Below are 17,100 nucleotides of genomic sequence, written 5' to 3'. Positions count from 1 at the left end.
AAAACTTAGTTATAATAAATTGTATATTGGCCAGGTGTGGTTCCCCACACCTGTAATCCCAACACTTTGGGAGACTGAAGTGGGTGGATCACTTGAGGCCAGGAGTTCGAGACCAGCCTGGCCAACATGGTGAAACCCTGTCTCTACTAAAAATACAAAAAATTAGCCAGGCGTGGTGGCAGGCACCTGTAATCCCAGCTACTTGGGAGGCTGAGGCAGAACTGCTTGAATCGGGAGTCGGAGGTTGTAGTGAGCTAAGATGGTGCCACTGCACTTCAGCCTGGGTGACACAGTGAGACTCTTGTCTCAAAAAACAAACAAACAAAAAAGATTAGCCGGGCATGGTGGCTCACGCCTATAGTCTCAACTACTCAAAAGGCTGAGGTGGGAGGAACCCTTGAGCCCAGGCGGTGGAGATTGCAGTTAGCCTATGTTGCGCCACTGCCTCCAGCCTGGGCGACAGAGCCAGATCCTGTCTCAAAAAAACAAAACAAAAAAACCCAAAAAACAAAACAAACAATGAAACATAATGTTTTCTCTTCTGAAAGAAATATTTTATTTTGAAAAGAATCATGCTACACCAACTTAAATTTCTTAAAATGAGATCTCAGTAATTGAGTACACCAGAGCACAGAAAACATTTTGTACCTTTGCAAGTAAAATTAAAGATTCAGAGAACCTACATAAAACACAGAAAGAAGGGATGCTTTCCATAACAGGGTAGAAGGTAACTTTAAAATAATCGACTCGTAAGGAAAATTAAAGAAATCCTAATCACCAAAATACGTGGGATTGTTTTTTATGGTCTTCATGTGAAAACGTTTAAAGCTGTCAAGGTACGTCAGAAGTCTGCAGGAAACGAGCCCATAGTATGTCTCAAACAGTGTACATTCTTTTCCATCATTAATTTCCTTCCATGCCAGGGGCGTTCCAGGATCCGCAATTTCTGAGGATGTAAAAATGAACTTATAGCAACATCTGTTGTATCTAATGTGCCTTTTCCCAGAAAACCTTGAGCTGTGGATGGGTATAAGGCCAACGGACTTAGCACAAATTCCTACAAACACATCAGCTGGCACCATCATGGGTACTTCTCTGAAAACCACATACATCATTCGAGCCACATCTTGGGACATTATAAAGGCCTCGCCACTGCAGTAATCTGGGTAGTATTTTTCTGGGTACTCACTAAGAGGGACAAAGTCTCTGTTCTGAGGATCTCTATTGGGTGTAACCTGATGAATAACTCTTCCTATATAGATATCTTCTAGGTGTTCTTTCAGATTGAGAAGATAGTCTACCAAGCTTGGTAGATTGACAAACATCTCCTCATCTACCTTGAGAATGAACAGGGCATTAGGGCAGAAAGCCACAGCCCACTGTATCATTGCAATGATCTTCAGGGTTTGGTTCTCAGAACTGTCCAAGAAGATTCCTTCAATTATATCATTATTCTTACGGGACTCTTTGTTGATCTCTTTCTGGGTAGTCACTGAAACAGGCATTCCCAAAGCAAACAGTGTGAGAATGGGATGCCCTTGGACACTGGTCACATTGCCCCAAGTTTTCCTAATGAGGTCCCGTCTTGTTCCATTTCCTGGGCTACTGAAGACAAGAGACAGCAGAAAAATGTTCTTCCCTTTACATACTTCCGACTGGCTCAGGACATAATATTTGGAGAGATTACTTCTTAGGGGTTCTATGTTCAATTTTCTTGCCTTATTCTTAATTTCAAGAACTTTCATATCTATATAAGGCAAAGAATGCAGAAAGTATTCCTCCACAAAGTCAGCCCCAAAAAGCAAGGCATGAAATAGGATGACATTAAAAAGAATGAAACACCACTGGTGAGTCCGAAGTCTGCAGAAAGTCACCTAAAAAAGAAAAGGACAAGTATTCATTCAGGCTTCATCTCTATTCCTGTTTTTGCCCTCACTGAGCCCTATACGGACCTCTCACAGCATTTAGCAGTACACTCTACTTTAAGTGTTTATTGTGATATATTGTTATTATCTATTTCTTCCACTAGATCATGGTCTCCTGGACAGCAGGCATCGTGTCTCTGTCTTCTCCAGTGCTGCTGATTCCAGCATTTGGCACAAAGTGAACACTGAGTAAAGTGTTAGTTGGTTGTTTTCTTGCTTGTTTGGATAAAAGCTTGCTTACTTACTATATACAAGGCACTGTCTTGGACATTGTGATTACCAAGAATTGGACACAGACACATGGATATAACTTAACAAGTGGTATCATTGTGATAAAAACCTGTAGGAAAATACATGATGTTCTTTCTTGAATGGGAGCACCTGGATCCATTTCTTCTCTAATTACAAAAGTCAGGGGCTATTTTTCCATGAAGTGGCTGCTTTTGTTAGCCATGGCATCCTGGCTACTATCAAATATTTACATTCTTCTAGTATGACTTTCCAATTCAATCTAATACTGAGTTTGTTTTGACAATGTCTCCTGGCCGGGCGCGGTGGCTCAAGCCTGTAATCCCAGCACTTTGGGAGGCCAAGACAGGCGGATCACGAGGTCAGGAGATCAAGACCATCCTGGCTAACCTGGTGAAACCCCGTCTCTACTGAAAAAAAAAAAAAAAAAAAAAAAAAAAAAACTAGTCAGGCGAGGTGGCGGGCGCCTGTAGTCCCAGCTACTAGGGAGGCTGAGGCAGGAGAATGGCGTAAACCTGGGAGGCGGAGCTTGCAGTGAGCTGAGATCCGGCCACTGCACTCCAGCCCGGGTGACAGAGCGAGACTCCATCTCAAAAAATATATAAATAAATAAAGACAACGTCTCCTAATCTATCTCACATTTCCATCGATATGGACAGATTACTGCTATCTGCATAGCACCTCTTCAGAGATGTAAGATAGATCTAGGCCAAGCTTACTCTACCTCATCAATGCAGACGAAAACTTTCTGTTTGAAAGGACAGGTGCAGAATTGTAATATAACAGAGCCAGGGAATATTAAATGAATTAAATCCCTTTTCATTGGATCTTCAATCAATAGAGCCTCCCATAATAATTGTTACCTCCTATTATGCACTTGCTTTTGTGCCAGGCATTGTGATAAGCATTTTATGTGTCTTAACTCATTTAGCCCTGGTAATATCCCTTTCAGATAGGTTATTTTCATAATTAAGCTGAGCATCTGAGTAGCTTAGTAATTTGCCCAAGATCACACAGTGGGTAAGAGGTTAGGATAGGGCATGATTTGAACTCAAATCGGTCAGATTCCAAAGCTCACTCTTTTTTTTTTGAGACAGAGTCTCGCTCTTTCTCCCAGGCTACAGATCTTGGCTCACTGCAACCTCCGCCTTCTGGGTTCAAGCGATTCTCATGCCTCAGCCTCCTGAGTAGCTGGGATTTCAGGCGTCTGCCACCACACCCAGCTAATTTTGGTATTTTTAGTAGAGATGGGGTTTTGCAATGTTGGCCAGGCTGGTTTCAAACTCCTGATCTCAGGTGATTCGCCCACCTCAGCCTTCCAAAGTGCTGGGATTACAGGTGAGAGCCACTGTGCCCAGCTCCAAAGCTCACTTTTAACCACTGAGAATCACAACTCCTATCTTTTCTTTTCTCTCTCCTTCCTTCCTTCCTTCCTTCCTTCCTTCCTTCCTTCCTTCCTTCCTTCCTTCTTCCCTCCCTCCCTCCCTCCCTCCCTCCCTCCCTCCCTCCCTTCCTTCCTTCCTTCCTTCCCCCCCTTCCTTCCTTCCCTTTCCTTCTTTCTCTCCCTCCCACCCTCCCTCCCTCCCTTCTTCCCTTGCTCGCTCTTTCTTTCTCTTTATTTTTGAGACAGAGTCTTACTCTGTGGCCCAGGCTAGAGTGTAGTGGCATAATCTTGGCTCACTGCAACCTCCACCTCCCAGGTTCAAGAGATTCTCCTGCCTCAGCCTCCCAAGTAGCTGGGATTACAGGCATGCACGACCACTCCCAGGTAATGTTTGTACTTCTAGTAGAGACGGGGTTTCACCACATTGGCTAGGGTGGTCTTGAACTCCTGACCTCAGGTGATCCGCCTGCCTCGGCCTCCCAAAGAGCTGAGATGACAGGCGTGAGCTACCGCGCCTGGCCCCTATGTTCTTTAAATAGTCAAAAAACACAACACAACAAAAAAACCCAGCAATGATAACCTGAACTCCTTTCCATTTTCTCATTTACACATAGAAAAAGTTTCAGCTTCCTCAAAGCCTATTTTACTAGATATCAAATGCTTTAAAGATTATAAGAAACTTACTTGCATGTTGCCTATGAGCAATTTCAGGGTCTTAGAAATTATTGAGTTCAGATGCCAAGTTATGCCCAAACGCATCTCAGGATCACTCCAGTCCAACAGCAATTGCGGTAAAGAGGATAAGGTTTCTTGCCAATCAACCTGAGCTTTGATCCTAGAATACCTGCTGACTGCACAGAAGAGTGGGTGCTGATCATGTTACAGCTAGAGTGAATCCAGAACAAAGAATAGAAAAAGCAAACCTCTTCAAATGCTTCCAACCCTGTGTGCTTCATGAAACTGACCCCATGTCTTTATACTGAGTTCCTGGTAAAGCATGTGTGGAAGTTCAAAGAACAGTTACCCAGGTCACTTCTCCACAGCATTGCTGCGCAAGTAGATATAACCTATATTTTTGGAGTGCATCTCAAGAAACTAAACAGCTGGAGTAATGCCTGCTCCCTGGTACATACACATGCAAAAACTGTGCTAGACATAGAGGAATATTTTTCATCTGTAGTGGGTGCGTTATTTTCTCCCAAAGAAACATCATATGCTGAGGTCTGGTGTATGGCTCATTGGGAAAGATTCAGAATCCCTAGTATGGGCTATGCAAGCACTTTACTAAATCAATTTTAAGTCATCTGAACTACCTCCCCCAGGCAAGTTTAGCTCAAAATGGAAGACAACATATAGTCCATTTTAGCCGGAATTGAAGAAACTAAACATTTGATGTTTTCTCCTTTCCTGGAGCATGCATGTGTAGGAATTATCCCAAACATCATTTTTACCAGCAAGTTTATTTCAAGAAAATAAACAACATTCAGCATATTTTCATGTTCCTGTCACACAAGCAATTATACTGAGCATTCTGTTCTCATATCAGACTATATTTCATCCTTTCCTTCAACATCCAATAGCCATTTACAACAGCTTTTGTAATTCTTTGGCTAGGAATAACTTCTTATATTTAAAGCTATGTTTTCTCAGCAATCATTACACAATCTTGAAAATATTTACAAGGTGGGAAAAAATCTAACCTAAAATTTCAAATGAAAGGGAATTTTAGGCCGGGCGCGGTGGCTCAAGCCTGTAATCCCAGCACTGTGGGAGGCCGAGACGGGTGGATCACGAGGTCAGGAGATCAAGACCATCCTGGCTAACACGGTGAAACCCCGTCTCTACTAAAAAATACAAAAAAAACTAGCCGGGCGAGGTGGCGGGCGCCTCTAGTCCCAGCTACTCAGGAGGCTGAGGCAAGAGAATGGCGTAAACCCGGGAGGCGGAGCTTGCAGTGAGCTGAGATCCGGCCACTGCACTCCAGCCTGGGCGACAGAGCAAGACTCCGTCTCAAAAAAAAAAAAAAAAAAAAAAAAAAAAGGCAATTTTACATATATTGAATTTAACAATTTTACATATACTGAAATTAACAATTGAATAGGTCTTGTATTTCATTAAATATTACTTCCATTTTGCAATTTAAAACATGTTTTATAGTCATGAATTTTGCTCCTGGATCCCCTCTGGGCTTAAATTTGCACAGTTTGGTTTCTTTGTTATGAGAGGTCCAAACAATATTATCTCTGGGGCAGCTCCATCTGCACTTTTCAATTTGATTCATCAAACTGTACTGGGGTTGAGAATGTTTGCTCCAGAGATACGGGTGCTTGATTTTCTTGATTACCCTGCTACTGCCTTCCCTTTCATAGAAAGTATCCAATCTGTATTATCCATGTCTTCCTAAATGTCTTATAATGCTGTCATCAGTCATGTTCTGACTTAAAAGTCTAGAGTGACATCCTGTTGCTTAGCAAATCAAATTTGCTCTCTTGAGACCTTACTTTTAGGACACCGTAGTTGACTTCCACCCCACATAATCAATTTTTATTTCCCTTGTTTCAAGTAGCCTAGATGAAGTCAGGATGCTTGGAACCTTGGCCATGCTCTACTGTCTACTGGATATGTGTCTCTGTCATTGTTTATATTATTGGACTGTGCTATCAAGCATGGTAGCCATTAGCCACATGTGGCTATTAAAATTAAATAAAATTAAGAATTTAGTTCATTTACATCAGGTGCTTTTCAAGTGTTCAGTAGCCACAAGAGGCTAGTGACTGCCTTATTGGACAGCACCAAGAGAACAACTCCATCATAGGCAAAAGGCCTATTGGACAGTGTTGGTATAAGATGCATGTGAATGTGCGTGTATGCATATATGGTTTAGGAACCCTTACAGAGAAACGAGGATAACTTGTGTGCTGGGCATCATGGTTCACCCCTGTAATCCGAGCACTTTTTGGGAGGCCCAGGCAGGTGGATCACTTGAGCCTAGAAGTACAAGACCAGCCCGGGCAACACAGCAAAACCCTGCCTCTACAAAAATACACACACACACACACACACACACACACACACACACAATTAGCTGGGCATGGTGACATGCATCTGTGGTCCCATCTACTCAGGAGGCTGAGGTGGGAGGATCGCTTGAGCCTGGAGAAGTTGAGGCTGCAGTGAGCCAAGATCGTTGTCACTGTACTCCAGCCTGAGCGACAGAGTGATACGTTGCCTCAAAAAAAAAAAAAAAAAAAAGGGTAACTTGTGCTCTGAAGTCAGTTTGGGTTGAAATCCAACGACAGCCATTTACTATGACCTTAGGCAAGATGCCTAAACCTCTTTTGATTTCAGTTTCCCGATCTCTAAAAATGGGCCTAATAATAGTTACCAGCTTGTGCGGTTGTTGTGGGAGCTGAGTGAGATGGTACACAACAAGTGTTAAGAAAGAGTGCGTGGAATTTTTTAGCTCAGTTTTAGTTCTTGAAGCAAAAAGGTTTGCATGCTTAATTTCCTTCAATCCTCAGAGCCTACCGATGGGGAGTTCACTATAACTTCCATGCAGATGAAGCAAAGTCTGAGAGGTGAAGTAACCAGGGCATAGCTAGAGTGTAAATGTTGTGATTCATTCAAATCTACATCACTTGACTGTCTTTTTTCATTCAACAACCTCCTTACCTTGCTTTATTTCTCTCCTTTTCACATGCCTTACTTAGTCTATCTGTCTTCCTCCTTCTAATACATGTAAGCCCCCGGCGGTCAGGGATTTTTGCGTTTTTTGTTCACGAACCCTATCCCCTAGAACAGTGTTCGGGATAAAGAGGGGCCCAACAGGTCGTATGAATTTGGACACGTCTCAACTTCCCTGAGCCACAGCTCCCTCTCCTCCGAAAATGAGGATAATAAGAAAGCCTACTGCAGAGCTGGTGCAAGATCGGATTGGAGGAGCGACACAAAAGCGCCGTGCAAACCTGGATGTACGGTACGAAAAGAAGCTCTGTTCTAGGTTGCATCCGGCCTAAGCACCGTCAGGGCCGCGCGGCGAGCGTTCAACTTCCCGGGACGCTCTCCTCCCAATCCCTACTCCTGGCCTCCAGCCTCCTACCACCCACCACCCACCTCGGGGCGGGGACCGGAAGTGCAGCCACTTCCGCCGGGCGCCGCGGAGCTGAGGGACGCGCGGAGATGACGCAGGCAGCACCGGAAGCCGCTCCCCAGTGAGGCTGTGGACCGGGAGCGGCGGCCGCAGGTCCAGGTCTGTATGCGAGGCGGGGCCGGTCGGGGAGGGGACTTTCAGGCGCCCGCGCCTCTGCTGACCTGCCGCGCCTTGGCTGTTTTTATCTCCCTGCAGGCGCCATGGCTGCGGAGCGGACCCGGCCGCTGCGAGGCTCTGGCGGCCCGAGCGTGCCTAGTAGCTGTGAACCCGGCTCGAGGTCCCGGGCCCCGGGGCGCTCGCTCAGGTCAGTGCCGCGCGGAACACGGTTCCGAGAGCAAGGGACCTGGGAGCGACGAATGGGTTGATGGGATCTGGATTTTAGAAATGGGAAAACAGGGTTTCGGAGTTACTGCCTCCTACTGCCTCCATTTCCTTAGCTGCAAAATGAGTTAACAGTGATGTCCCAGGGCTACCAAATGTTTGAAAGATGATGAAGTGTGATGAGGTGGTTTATGAAGTACAAAGAGCTGTGCTGCGCCATAATTGTGGGTATGCCGTGAAAACAGGTGTGTGTGGGGGGTGCTGCTTGAAGTAAAGCAAAGATAACAATATTAATGCTGAGTGAAAATGGTAACCGACATTTACTGTAGGCTTACAGCGTGCCGGGTACTGTGCTAAACGCTTTACGTGCACTATCTTGTTTAACCCTCATAAAAGCCCTTGTAGGTAATGCTCTTCGTGGCTGTATTTTACAAGTGAGGAAACAGGGCGTGAGACAGGTGAAGTGTTTTGCCCAAGGTCACCCAGCAACAAGTGGAGTTGCAGAACGCATTTTTATAAACATTTGTATTCTTTCAAAGCTTTAAAAAATTCACCTTAAAACTAAAGGCTGTTTTTTGATAGTATATCATACTTACATGGTTTTTAGTTTTAAAAGGTATACGATAAAAAGGGACCTCTCATTCCTTTTCTCCAGTTCTGTCTGGAGGCAACCAGGGTTGTCAGCTTCTTGAATATTCAGAATACATTTTATGCATATGTAAGTTTATTGGTGTGTATACATTTTCAACGCCTCTGTACTCCTTGATAAGAAAAGAGGGGGAAATGAAGCCTCCTTCCCTCTAACACTAACAATTATGTTGCTTTCACTCTTGACTAGGCCAGGTTCTGATGGAGGAGGAGGTGGGGAAAACACATTTACACTGTTTTCCAGAAGGTCCTGTCTCTAACACCTCAGAGTATAGGTTTGGGGAGGGTGGGTACTGGGCAAAATATTGAGCCTGCTACTTCCTATGCCATTCTGGGAAAGCCACTCCACTTCTTGAGCCATAAATTTCCTTATCATGTTAGTTAAGGGCGGCATTACTGATACCTTCCATGAGGTTATGAAGATCAAATGAGATGTTTACCAGTGGTACTTTTTCTTTAAAACCAATATAAATATGTGAGTTGCCTAAGGTAACATAGGGAGTTAATGGCAGAACCTGAGACCAAACCCGGGCTCTCTTTTTCCAATTTAGGAGTCTTTTTGTTACATGACCCACTTTGTGATTATTGATACTGAATGCAAGAGGGCAAGTTGAATGTTAACTCTGAGGTAGAGGTGTGGGGTAAGGGGGCCAAACAGCAGGGAATGTGGATAGAATAAGGCACCTGCTGGGAAACGAGAGCCTGCAATAAACAGGTGCTCTTTTCTTTTCTTTTTTTTTTTTTTTTGAGACGGAGTCTCGATTTGTTGCCCAGGCTGGAGTGCAGTGGCGCGATCTCGGCTCACTGCAAGCTCCGCCTCCCGGGTTCACGCCATTCTCCTACCTCAGCCTCCCAAGTAGCTGGGACTACAGGCGCCCGCTACCACACCCGGCTAATTTTTTTTGTATTTTTAGTAGAGACGGGGTTTCACTGTGTTAGTCAGGATGGTCTCGATCTCCTGACCTCGTGATCCGCCCGCCTCGGCCTCCCAAAGTGCTGGGATTACAGGCGTGAGCCACCGTGCCCGGCCAACAGGTGCTCTTAATTATCAAGTTAAACCCCTAGTAAGTTTGAGCCCTTGAGTTTTTTCTTCCAGGTATTTTGAAGAGAAACTTTGTGGTAAGATGATGGGGTCGAAAGAGATGTTAGTGGTCATGTCCATTCCAGCCTCAGTGTCACAGAAATCTTTCCTGCCAGATATTCATAGTAATAAAACTAACAAAAAGTACCATTTGAGTTTTTACCCCCTAGACTGTACACTGTGCTAAGCTTGTCCTTGCTATATTTCTAAGTTTCACCCTTCAAGTTGGATGATAGCTTCCATTTTACAGATGATAAAACTGAAGCTTAAAAGTTAGTTGGACATGCCCGTAATCACATAGGAAGTGGTTGAATCAGTAAAACATTTGACCTCCAAAGCATTTTCATGTATCTCATTCTGCCTCTGTGTGCAACTGTCCTTGACTGTTCGTGGTAATGGGAAACTACTCTGGAGGGAGCTATTCCATTGTTGGAAAGCGCTGAGATTTAAAAGCTTCTCATGTTGAATTGAAATCCCATTTCCTGAGGTTTGTGCAACCAGTATATGATATTTCTAGAGGCTGCCTAAAAGAGTCCAGTTTAGACTTGTTACCTTAGAAAGCCCCCTCCAAAGTTAGTTGATCCTTTTGGAAAAGTAAAAAATTGGTGTTTTTTAATAATACATTCTGCGGTTAGTGAGACTTGCTTTTTTAGGGGAAAAAAAATGCCTTTTTCAGAATAATCAGAGGTGAACTGCTCAATCCTACAAGGGATTGAGTGGTTTAAAAGGCAATCTAAAAGTTGGGAAAATTTTTTTATTAAGAGTTAGGAGAATATTTAAATCTCAGATATGGCTGAGCTTTTTAGAGGTGCTCTCTGAAAAAGCTTCTTCCATAATCTTTAGCGGTGTCATTGGCACATTAATTTGACTTTTTAAAAAAATTATACTTTAAGTTCTAGGATACTTGTGCACAACGTGTAGGTTTGTTACATAGGTATACATGTGAATTTGGCATGTTATAGTATGTCTCTTAGATATTTGTGAATGATGGGAACCTGATAAGATTTTAATGAGTATTCTAAATTTGCCTTGTAGCCATTTGAGTAACAATTCAGTTCACTTAAATACAAGCATTTCTACAATAGATGTGTGTCAGCATGTGTGTGTATGTGTGTATATGTAGATGTGATGGAGGAAGCTTCCCACACCACACTTTTCACTGTTAAAAATGTTTCCGGAGCAGGTGTTTTGGTGTGTGTTTTTAATTGACCAATATTAATTAACTAGCTATTGTGACAGTATGCAGATGCCCACAGAAGATAATTGCTTTGTCTTGTTGCAAATTATTTTTTAAAAATAGAGATTTTGAAGAAATGTTATATAGATAAGAGGATTGTTAGGATTTAGAGGAAGGAGGAGGCTTGTTATTGCGTGATAAGTCGATAAAACTTTTAGCTATCTGATAATTTTTTGTCAGCTAAGTACATTTTTAATACAAATTAATAAATCCTCTCTAGCCCAAACTTTGGCTTCGGAAGTATTAGCTTGAAGTCTAGTCACAGTTCCAGAAATCAAAACTATTCGCACATATGTCATTGCAAGGTTTGGTTGCTTCTACTAATAAATCGGACTGCTTATTTGTCTAAGAATGTTATTGCCCATTTTGATATTGGACACTCACGATTTTACTCACCTTACATTAACAAAGTTGGAAGATGAGATCTTGCTTTTTGTGTAGACCTGATCTAGGTGATATGTCTGGAAAGAAATTAACTTTCCTTTTTCACATTAATTTGGACATATGTTTTTAAAATTAATATGACAGTCTCGTGAGAAACTGAGTATTCAGAAGGAAAGTTTTTATTAAATCGTGAAAATATTTGAATATATGGAAATAAAGAGAATAATAAATCCCTATGTACCCATCACCCAGCATTAACATCTATCAACACATAGTCTTGAGAAAGATAGTTTCTACTGGTTATTTTTTTGTTATCTTTCATTAGTTTAATCCTCATTAAGAGTGAATTAATACCAGTTGACACTAATACAGGATACTTTAAAAAAATTGTTTGTTACAGTTAGCTCAGGAGCAATTTGTCGTTCTCCTAAAAGAGAAAATGGTCTAATGGGTAGACACGCTACCCCCAGATCTTACCACTAGGTCGTGGTTCTCCTGGTTGTCGCTTATTTCAGAGAGAGAGCTTGGTACCCTGATCTTGAGAACACTGGCATCCAGTCTGTTCTGCGGCTATTTAAGAGCCCTGTGAACATAGGCAAATCACATACCTTCTCTAACCTGTGGTTTCCTCATTTGCAAAGTGAAGATTATAATGTCTGTTTTTTGGTGTTTTATAAACACAAGGATTATTAATTTGCTTTATTTGTGCAGGCCTCCAGGACCCTCATGGCTCCCTGGGGCACATGGTTAAGAGTTGTCACTAGCTCATACGAGGCTTATAAAAACAAACTAAAGCCAAATAAGATCTTTGGTAATTCATGTTAGAAACAGGCAGTGCCATAAAGAAGTTGGAAGAACCAGAATTTCTGAGGCAGATAACTTACTACACCTGCTTACTTTTCTTCCCTAAACCTTTTCATCTGAACATCTGTTGCAAAACCAAGTAGTCAGTTCTATGATTTTGGTGACAGGTTGTGCCTGCCATGATAATCAGTGTCTCAGGTTACTGCTCAGGAAACTTGTTTCTGATTGTCACATCCTGGTGCTTGCTTTTGTGATTTTAGTACTCAAATAGAATGTATTAAGGAATTCATTAAGGAAATTGTTTTATAATGGTTTTGATGGGGGAGGGGTGTATTATAAAATATACTGTTTTATAATGAATTGTTGGTAAATCTATTACTATGAAGATGCATGTAGCATGTGCAAAAGGACTTCAAAAGGAATAAGTCACACACACCAATCTGTTTCACTGACTTATGTTTTGGAGATCATGATTTGTTAAAGTATGTTTTCTCAAATGTGTTTTCTTTTGTGTGCATGGAAAGTGTTCAGATAAATATAGTGTATTAACTGTAAAGTTGTAATGTAACTATGCATAAAGTTGTAATGGCAGATTTTTTACACTAATTTTTAATACTTCATTTGTTAGCAGTCTTGCTTGAACAGTCTTTTTGAGCAGAACTAATACAATATTTTGATGTGCCACAGGTAAAATTTTCCATAACCTTATGGAGAGAAAGGACTTTGAGACATGGCTTGATAACATTTCTGTTACATTTCTTTCTCTGACGGACTTGCAGAAAAATGAAACTCTGGATCACCTGATTAGTCTGAGTGGGGCAGTCCAGCTCAGGCATCTCTCCAATAACCTAGAGACTCTCCTCAAGCGGGACTTCCTCAAACTCCTTCCCCTGGAGCTCAGTTTTTATTTGTTAAAATGGCTCGATCCTCAGACTTTACTCACATGCTGCCTCGTCTCTAAACAGTGGAATAAGGTGATAAGTGCCTGTACAGAGGTGTGGCAGACTGCATGTAAAAATTTGGGCTGGCAGATAGATGATTCTGTTCAGGACGCTTTGCACTGGAAGAAGGTTTATTTGAAGGCTATTTTGAGAATGAAGCAACTGGAGGACCATGAAGCCTTTGAGACCTCATCATTAATTGGACACAGTGCCAGAGTGTATGCACTTTACTACAAAGATGGACTTCTCTGTACAGGTAAGAGATGTTGAAACTGTTTTTTGGGTTTTGTTTTGAATTTCAACTTGAACCAGTCTTCAGCTTTGAGAATGACAAGTGTTGATTATATGAGATATGTACAGTGACTTTTTTTTCCTCCATCCCTGAGTGGATTCCCCCCCCTTATCCTCTTCCTTCTTTGTAGAGAACACAATCATTTTTATAAAATTTTATGAGAAAAACGCTTCAGACTGTCTTTTAAACATTATGCGAAATTACAAAGCTGTAGATTACATTTTCTCTGTGTTTCCTCCATGTATAGTCCTCCAGGTTGTTAAATTCTGTTTCTTTTTCTGTTGGCACTGTATTTGAGGAAAAACAGTGGAAAAATTGGTATCTACTCCTCGCAAGTAGTTAGATCATTTTGGCTGAGTTACTTAACCTCTCTGTATCTTTAACATACGGGAAAGGAGGCCGGGCCCCGTTGTTCACGCCTGTAATTCTAACACTTTGGGAAGCTGCGGCGGGTGGATTGTCTGAGCTCAGGAGTTCGAGACCAGACTGGGCAATGTGGTGAAATCCCGTCTCTACTAAAATACGAAAAAGAGGCCAGGCATGGCGGCTTGCCCCTATAATCCCAGCTACTCAGGAGGCTGAGACAGGAGAATCGCTTGAACACGGGAGGCGGAGGTTGCAGTGAGCTGAGATCGTGCCACTGCACTCTGGCCTGGGTGACAGAGTGAGGCTCCCATCTCCAAAAAAAAAAAAAAAAAAGGCTAGGCGCGATGGCTCACGCCTGTAATCCCAGCACTTTGGGAGGCCGAGGCGGGCGGATCATGAGGTCAGGAGATTGAGACCATCCTGGCTAACACGGTGAAACCCCATCTCTACTAAAATTACAAAAAAATTAGCTGGGCGTGGTGGTGGGCACCTGTAGTCCCAGCTACTTGGGAGGCTGAGGCAGGAGAATGGTGTGAACCCGGGAGGTGGAGCTTGCAGTGAGCCGAGATTGCGCCACTGCACTCCAGCCTGGGCGACAGAGTGAGACTGTCTCAAAAAAAAAAAATATATATATATATATTTATATTATACTACTAGTATATTATACTATTTATATTATTCTACTACTTCTAAGTAGAAGTAGTAGAAGTTGGAGTTTGGGCCTGGGAACAGAGAGAGTTGGATAGTTTTAAACTAGGCAATTAAGTAATTTTATGAAACAATATAGTTATTAAAAATCTAAAATTATATGTTATTTTCCATTTATAATGGGCATGTGTTTCTGTATATGATTATAACTAATGCCCATGTGTTAGATAATACATTTTGACAGGCATGTAAATAATTATTAGGCAGCATTTAAAATAGCTCCAAGCAGTTCTTACTAATAATTCAATGCCTGTTTCCTTACATTGTATATAATATATAGAAATACTTGGTGTTCTTTTTCATCCAAGATAACTTCTAATAAACATTTGTGTGTTACAATATAAACTGTTCATTTGCGTAAATATATCAATAGTCATTATTTAGCCATTTCCACATTAGTGCATGTATTAGTCCATTCTCAGACTGCTAAAAAAAAAAAAACCGCTTAAGACTGGGTAATTTATGAAGAAAAGAGGTTTAATTGACTCATAGTTCCACATGGCTGGGAAGGCCTCAGGAAACTTACAGTCATGGCAGAAGGCAATATGATTGTGGCAGAAGGTGAAGGGGAAGCAAGCACCTTGTTCACAAGGCAGCAGGAGAGAGTGTGCGAGTGAAGCGGGAAGAGGCCCTTATAAAACCATCAGATTTTGAGAGAACGAACTCACTATCATGAGAACGGCATGGGGGACCACCCCCATGATCCAGTCATCTCTCACCAGGTCTCTCCTTCAATACCTGGGGATTGCAATTCAAGATGAGGTTTGGGTGAGGACACAAAGCTTAACCATATCAATGCATATTCAGATTGTTTCTGTTTTTATTAGTATCTTTGTATTACCTCTTTTTCCCTTGAGCTCATTTGGGACAGAAGCCTAAAAGTAGAATCACCAGATACGGAAGATTGAATGATTTTATAGATTTTTTTTGTTTGTTTGAGATGGAGTCTCACTCTCTCACCCAGGTTGGAGTGCAGTGGCACGATCTCAGCTCACTGCAGCCTTCGTCTCCAGGGTTCAAGTGATTCTCCTGCCTCAGCCTCCCGAGTAGCTGGGATTATAGGCACATGCCACCACGCCTGGCTAATTTTTTTGTATTTGTATTAGAGGTGGGGTTTCACCTTGTTGCCCAGGCTGGTCTCAAACTCCTGCCCTCAGGTGATCTGCTGTCCAAAGTGCTGCGATTACAGGTGTGAGCCACCGTGCCTAGCCTGATTTTATAGCTCTTCTTAGTGCCCTTTCCAGATAGATTGAATTGATACAATGACAATACAGTCTTAAGTAACTTGCTTCTCCCTCAAGAGTCTCACCAGACTCAATTTAAATATTAATATTTAATATCGAGATGTATCATTTCTCAAGACCATTTTACAATTGCATTTCTTTATTCATTAAGGGTATATAATATGTGGTGATATTTTCTCTGAAATGCTAGACACTCTGCTAATTTTAGAAAATAAACATTTGATTTAAAGCATTTTTCATGGTTTGGTTTGTCATCCTGATGTTATTTCACACTTTATTTTACTTGTGTTACAAGCTTGATTACTAGAACAGCATCACCAGTTCTTCTAGGCTTTGATGTACTTTCTCTGTTGCGGTGATGGCTTTTCCATGTCTCTTTTGCCTCATGATTTAAAAAGATTTTAAAAGATTTTGCCTCATGATTGTTAAAGATTAAGATTAAGTTGAGGGGGCTCATGCCTATAGTCCCAACACTTTGGGAGGCCAAGGCAGGTAGATTATGTGAGCCCAGGAGTTTGAGACCAGCCTGGGCAACATAGCAAAACCTCATCTCTACAAAAAAATACAAAAATTAGCTGGGTGTGCTGGCTCACACCTGTAGTCCCAACTACTTGGGAGACTGAGGTGAGACAATCGCTTGAGCCCAGGAAGTGGAGGTTGCAGTGAGCTAAGATTATGCCACTGCACTCCAGCCTGGGCAACAGAGCAAGACCCTGTCTCAAAAAATAAATAAATAAATAAAGAAGATTAAGATGCAGTATCACCTTGGAGCTTGGAGCTCCTACTGGCAGTTGACCATTGTTTTCATACCACCTCTAGCATTTTTTTTTTTTTGAAACAGGATCTCCTCTGTCACCTGGGCTGGAGTACAGTGGTGCAGTCTCGACTCACTGCAACCTCCTCCTCCTCCTGGGTTCAAGCGATTCTCTCGCCTCAGCCTCCTGAGTAGCTGGCATTACAGGCACATACCACCATATAGCCCTGCTAATTTTTGTATTTTTGGTAGAGACGGGTTTCACCATGTTGGTCAGGCTGGTCTTAAACTGCCGATCTCAGATGATCTGCCTGCCTCGGCCTCCCAAAGTGCTGGGATTACAGGTGTGAACCACTGCACCCAGCTGCCTTTTTTTTTTTTTTTTTGGAGACAACCTCTCACAGGGTAGTTCATGCTGGAGTGCGATGGTGCGATCTTGGCTTACTGCAACCTCCACCTCCTGGGCTCAGGTGATCCTCCCACGTCAGCCTCCCGAGTTTAACTGGGACTACAAGTGAGCAACACTATGCCTGGCTCCTTTTTGTACTTTTTGTGGAGACAGGATTTCACCATGTTGCCCAGTCTGGTCTCGAACTCCTGGGCTCAAGCACT

The 17,100-nt window shown here is 42.4% G+C and overlaps 2 protein-coding genes across 7 annotated transcripts in view; one reads left to right on the top strand and one right to left on the bottom strand.

Moving 5' to 3' along the window:
- Positions 1–518: 518 nt before the first annotated feature.
- Positions 519–7,691, bottom strand: LOC105487142 (beta-1,3-galactosyltransferase 9). Of its 5 annotated transcripts, none has more exons than XM_011750454.3 (3): positions 7,231–7,680; positions 4,243–4,443; positions 521–1,874 (listed from the first exon to the last, which is right to left on the bottom strand). In XM_011750454.3, the coding sequence occupies exons 2-3, from the start codon at positions 4,315–4,317 to the stop codon at positions 771–773; spliced, it is 1,179 nt and encodes a 392-aa protein (XP_011748756.2). In that variant the 5' UTR covers positions 4,318–4,443; positions 7,231–7,680; the 3' UTR covers positions 521–770. The 5 variants fall into 5 exon arrangements, with proteins under 5 accessions (XP_011748759.2, XP_011748756.2, XP_011748754.2 ...); XM_011750452.3 differs by having other exon boundaries at positions 4,243–4,409; XM_011750455.3 differs by having other exon boundaries at positions 7,524–7,680.
- A 39-nt stretch (positions 7,692–7,730) lies between these two features.
- Positions 7,731–17,100, top strand: part of LOC105487137 (F-box and WD repeat domain containing 2) — a 35,089-nt gene continuing 25,719 nt past the window's right edge. The window contains exons 1-3 of one of the 2 annotated variants that reach the window (XM_011750446.2): positions 7,731–7,807; positions 7,904–8,012; positions 12,871–13,380. In XM_011750446.2, coding sequence (XP_011748748.1) covers positions 12,891–13,380 — 490 coding nt within the window. In that variant the 5' untranslated portion in view covers positions 7,731–7,807; positions 7,904–8,012; positions 12,871–12,890. Of the gene's footprint in view, positions 7,808–7,903; positions 8,013–8,032; positions 8,275–12,870; positions 13,381–17,100 lie in introns of those variants that run through there. The other variant, XM_071078252.1, reaches the window with a different exon arrangement.

This window comes from Macaca nemestrina, chromosome 14 (genome assembly GCF_043159975.1).
Source record: "Macaca nemestrina isolate mMacNem1 chromosome 14, mMacNem.hap1, whole genome shotgun sequence".
NCBI lineage: Eukaryota > Metazoa > Chordata > Mammalia > Primates > Cercopithecidae > Macaca > Macaca nemestrina.
The sequence above is the reverse complement of the archived record's forward strand: the minus strand, read 5'-3'. Positions and strand labels throughout refer to the sequence as shown.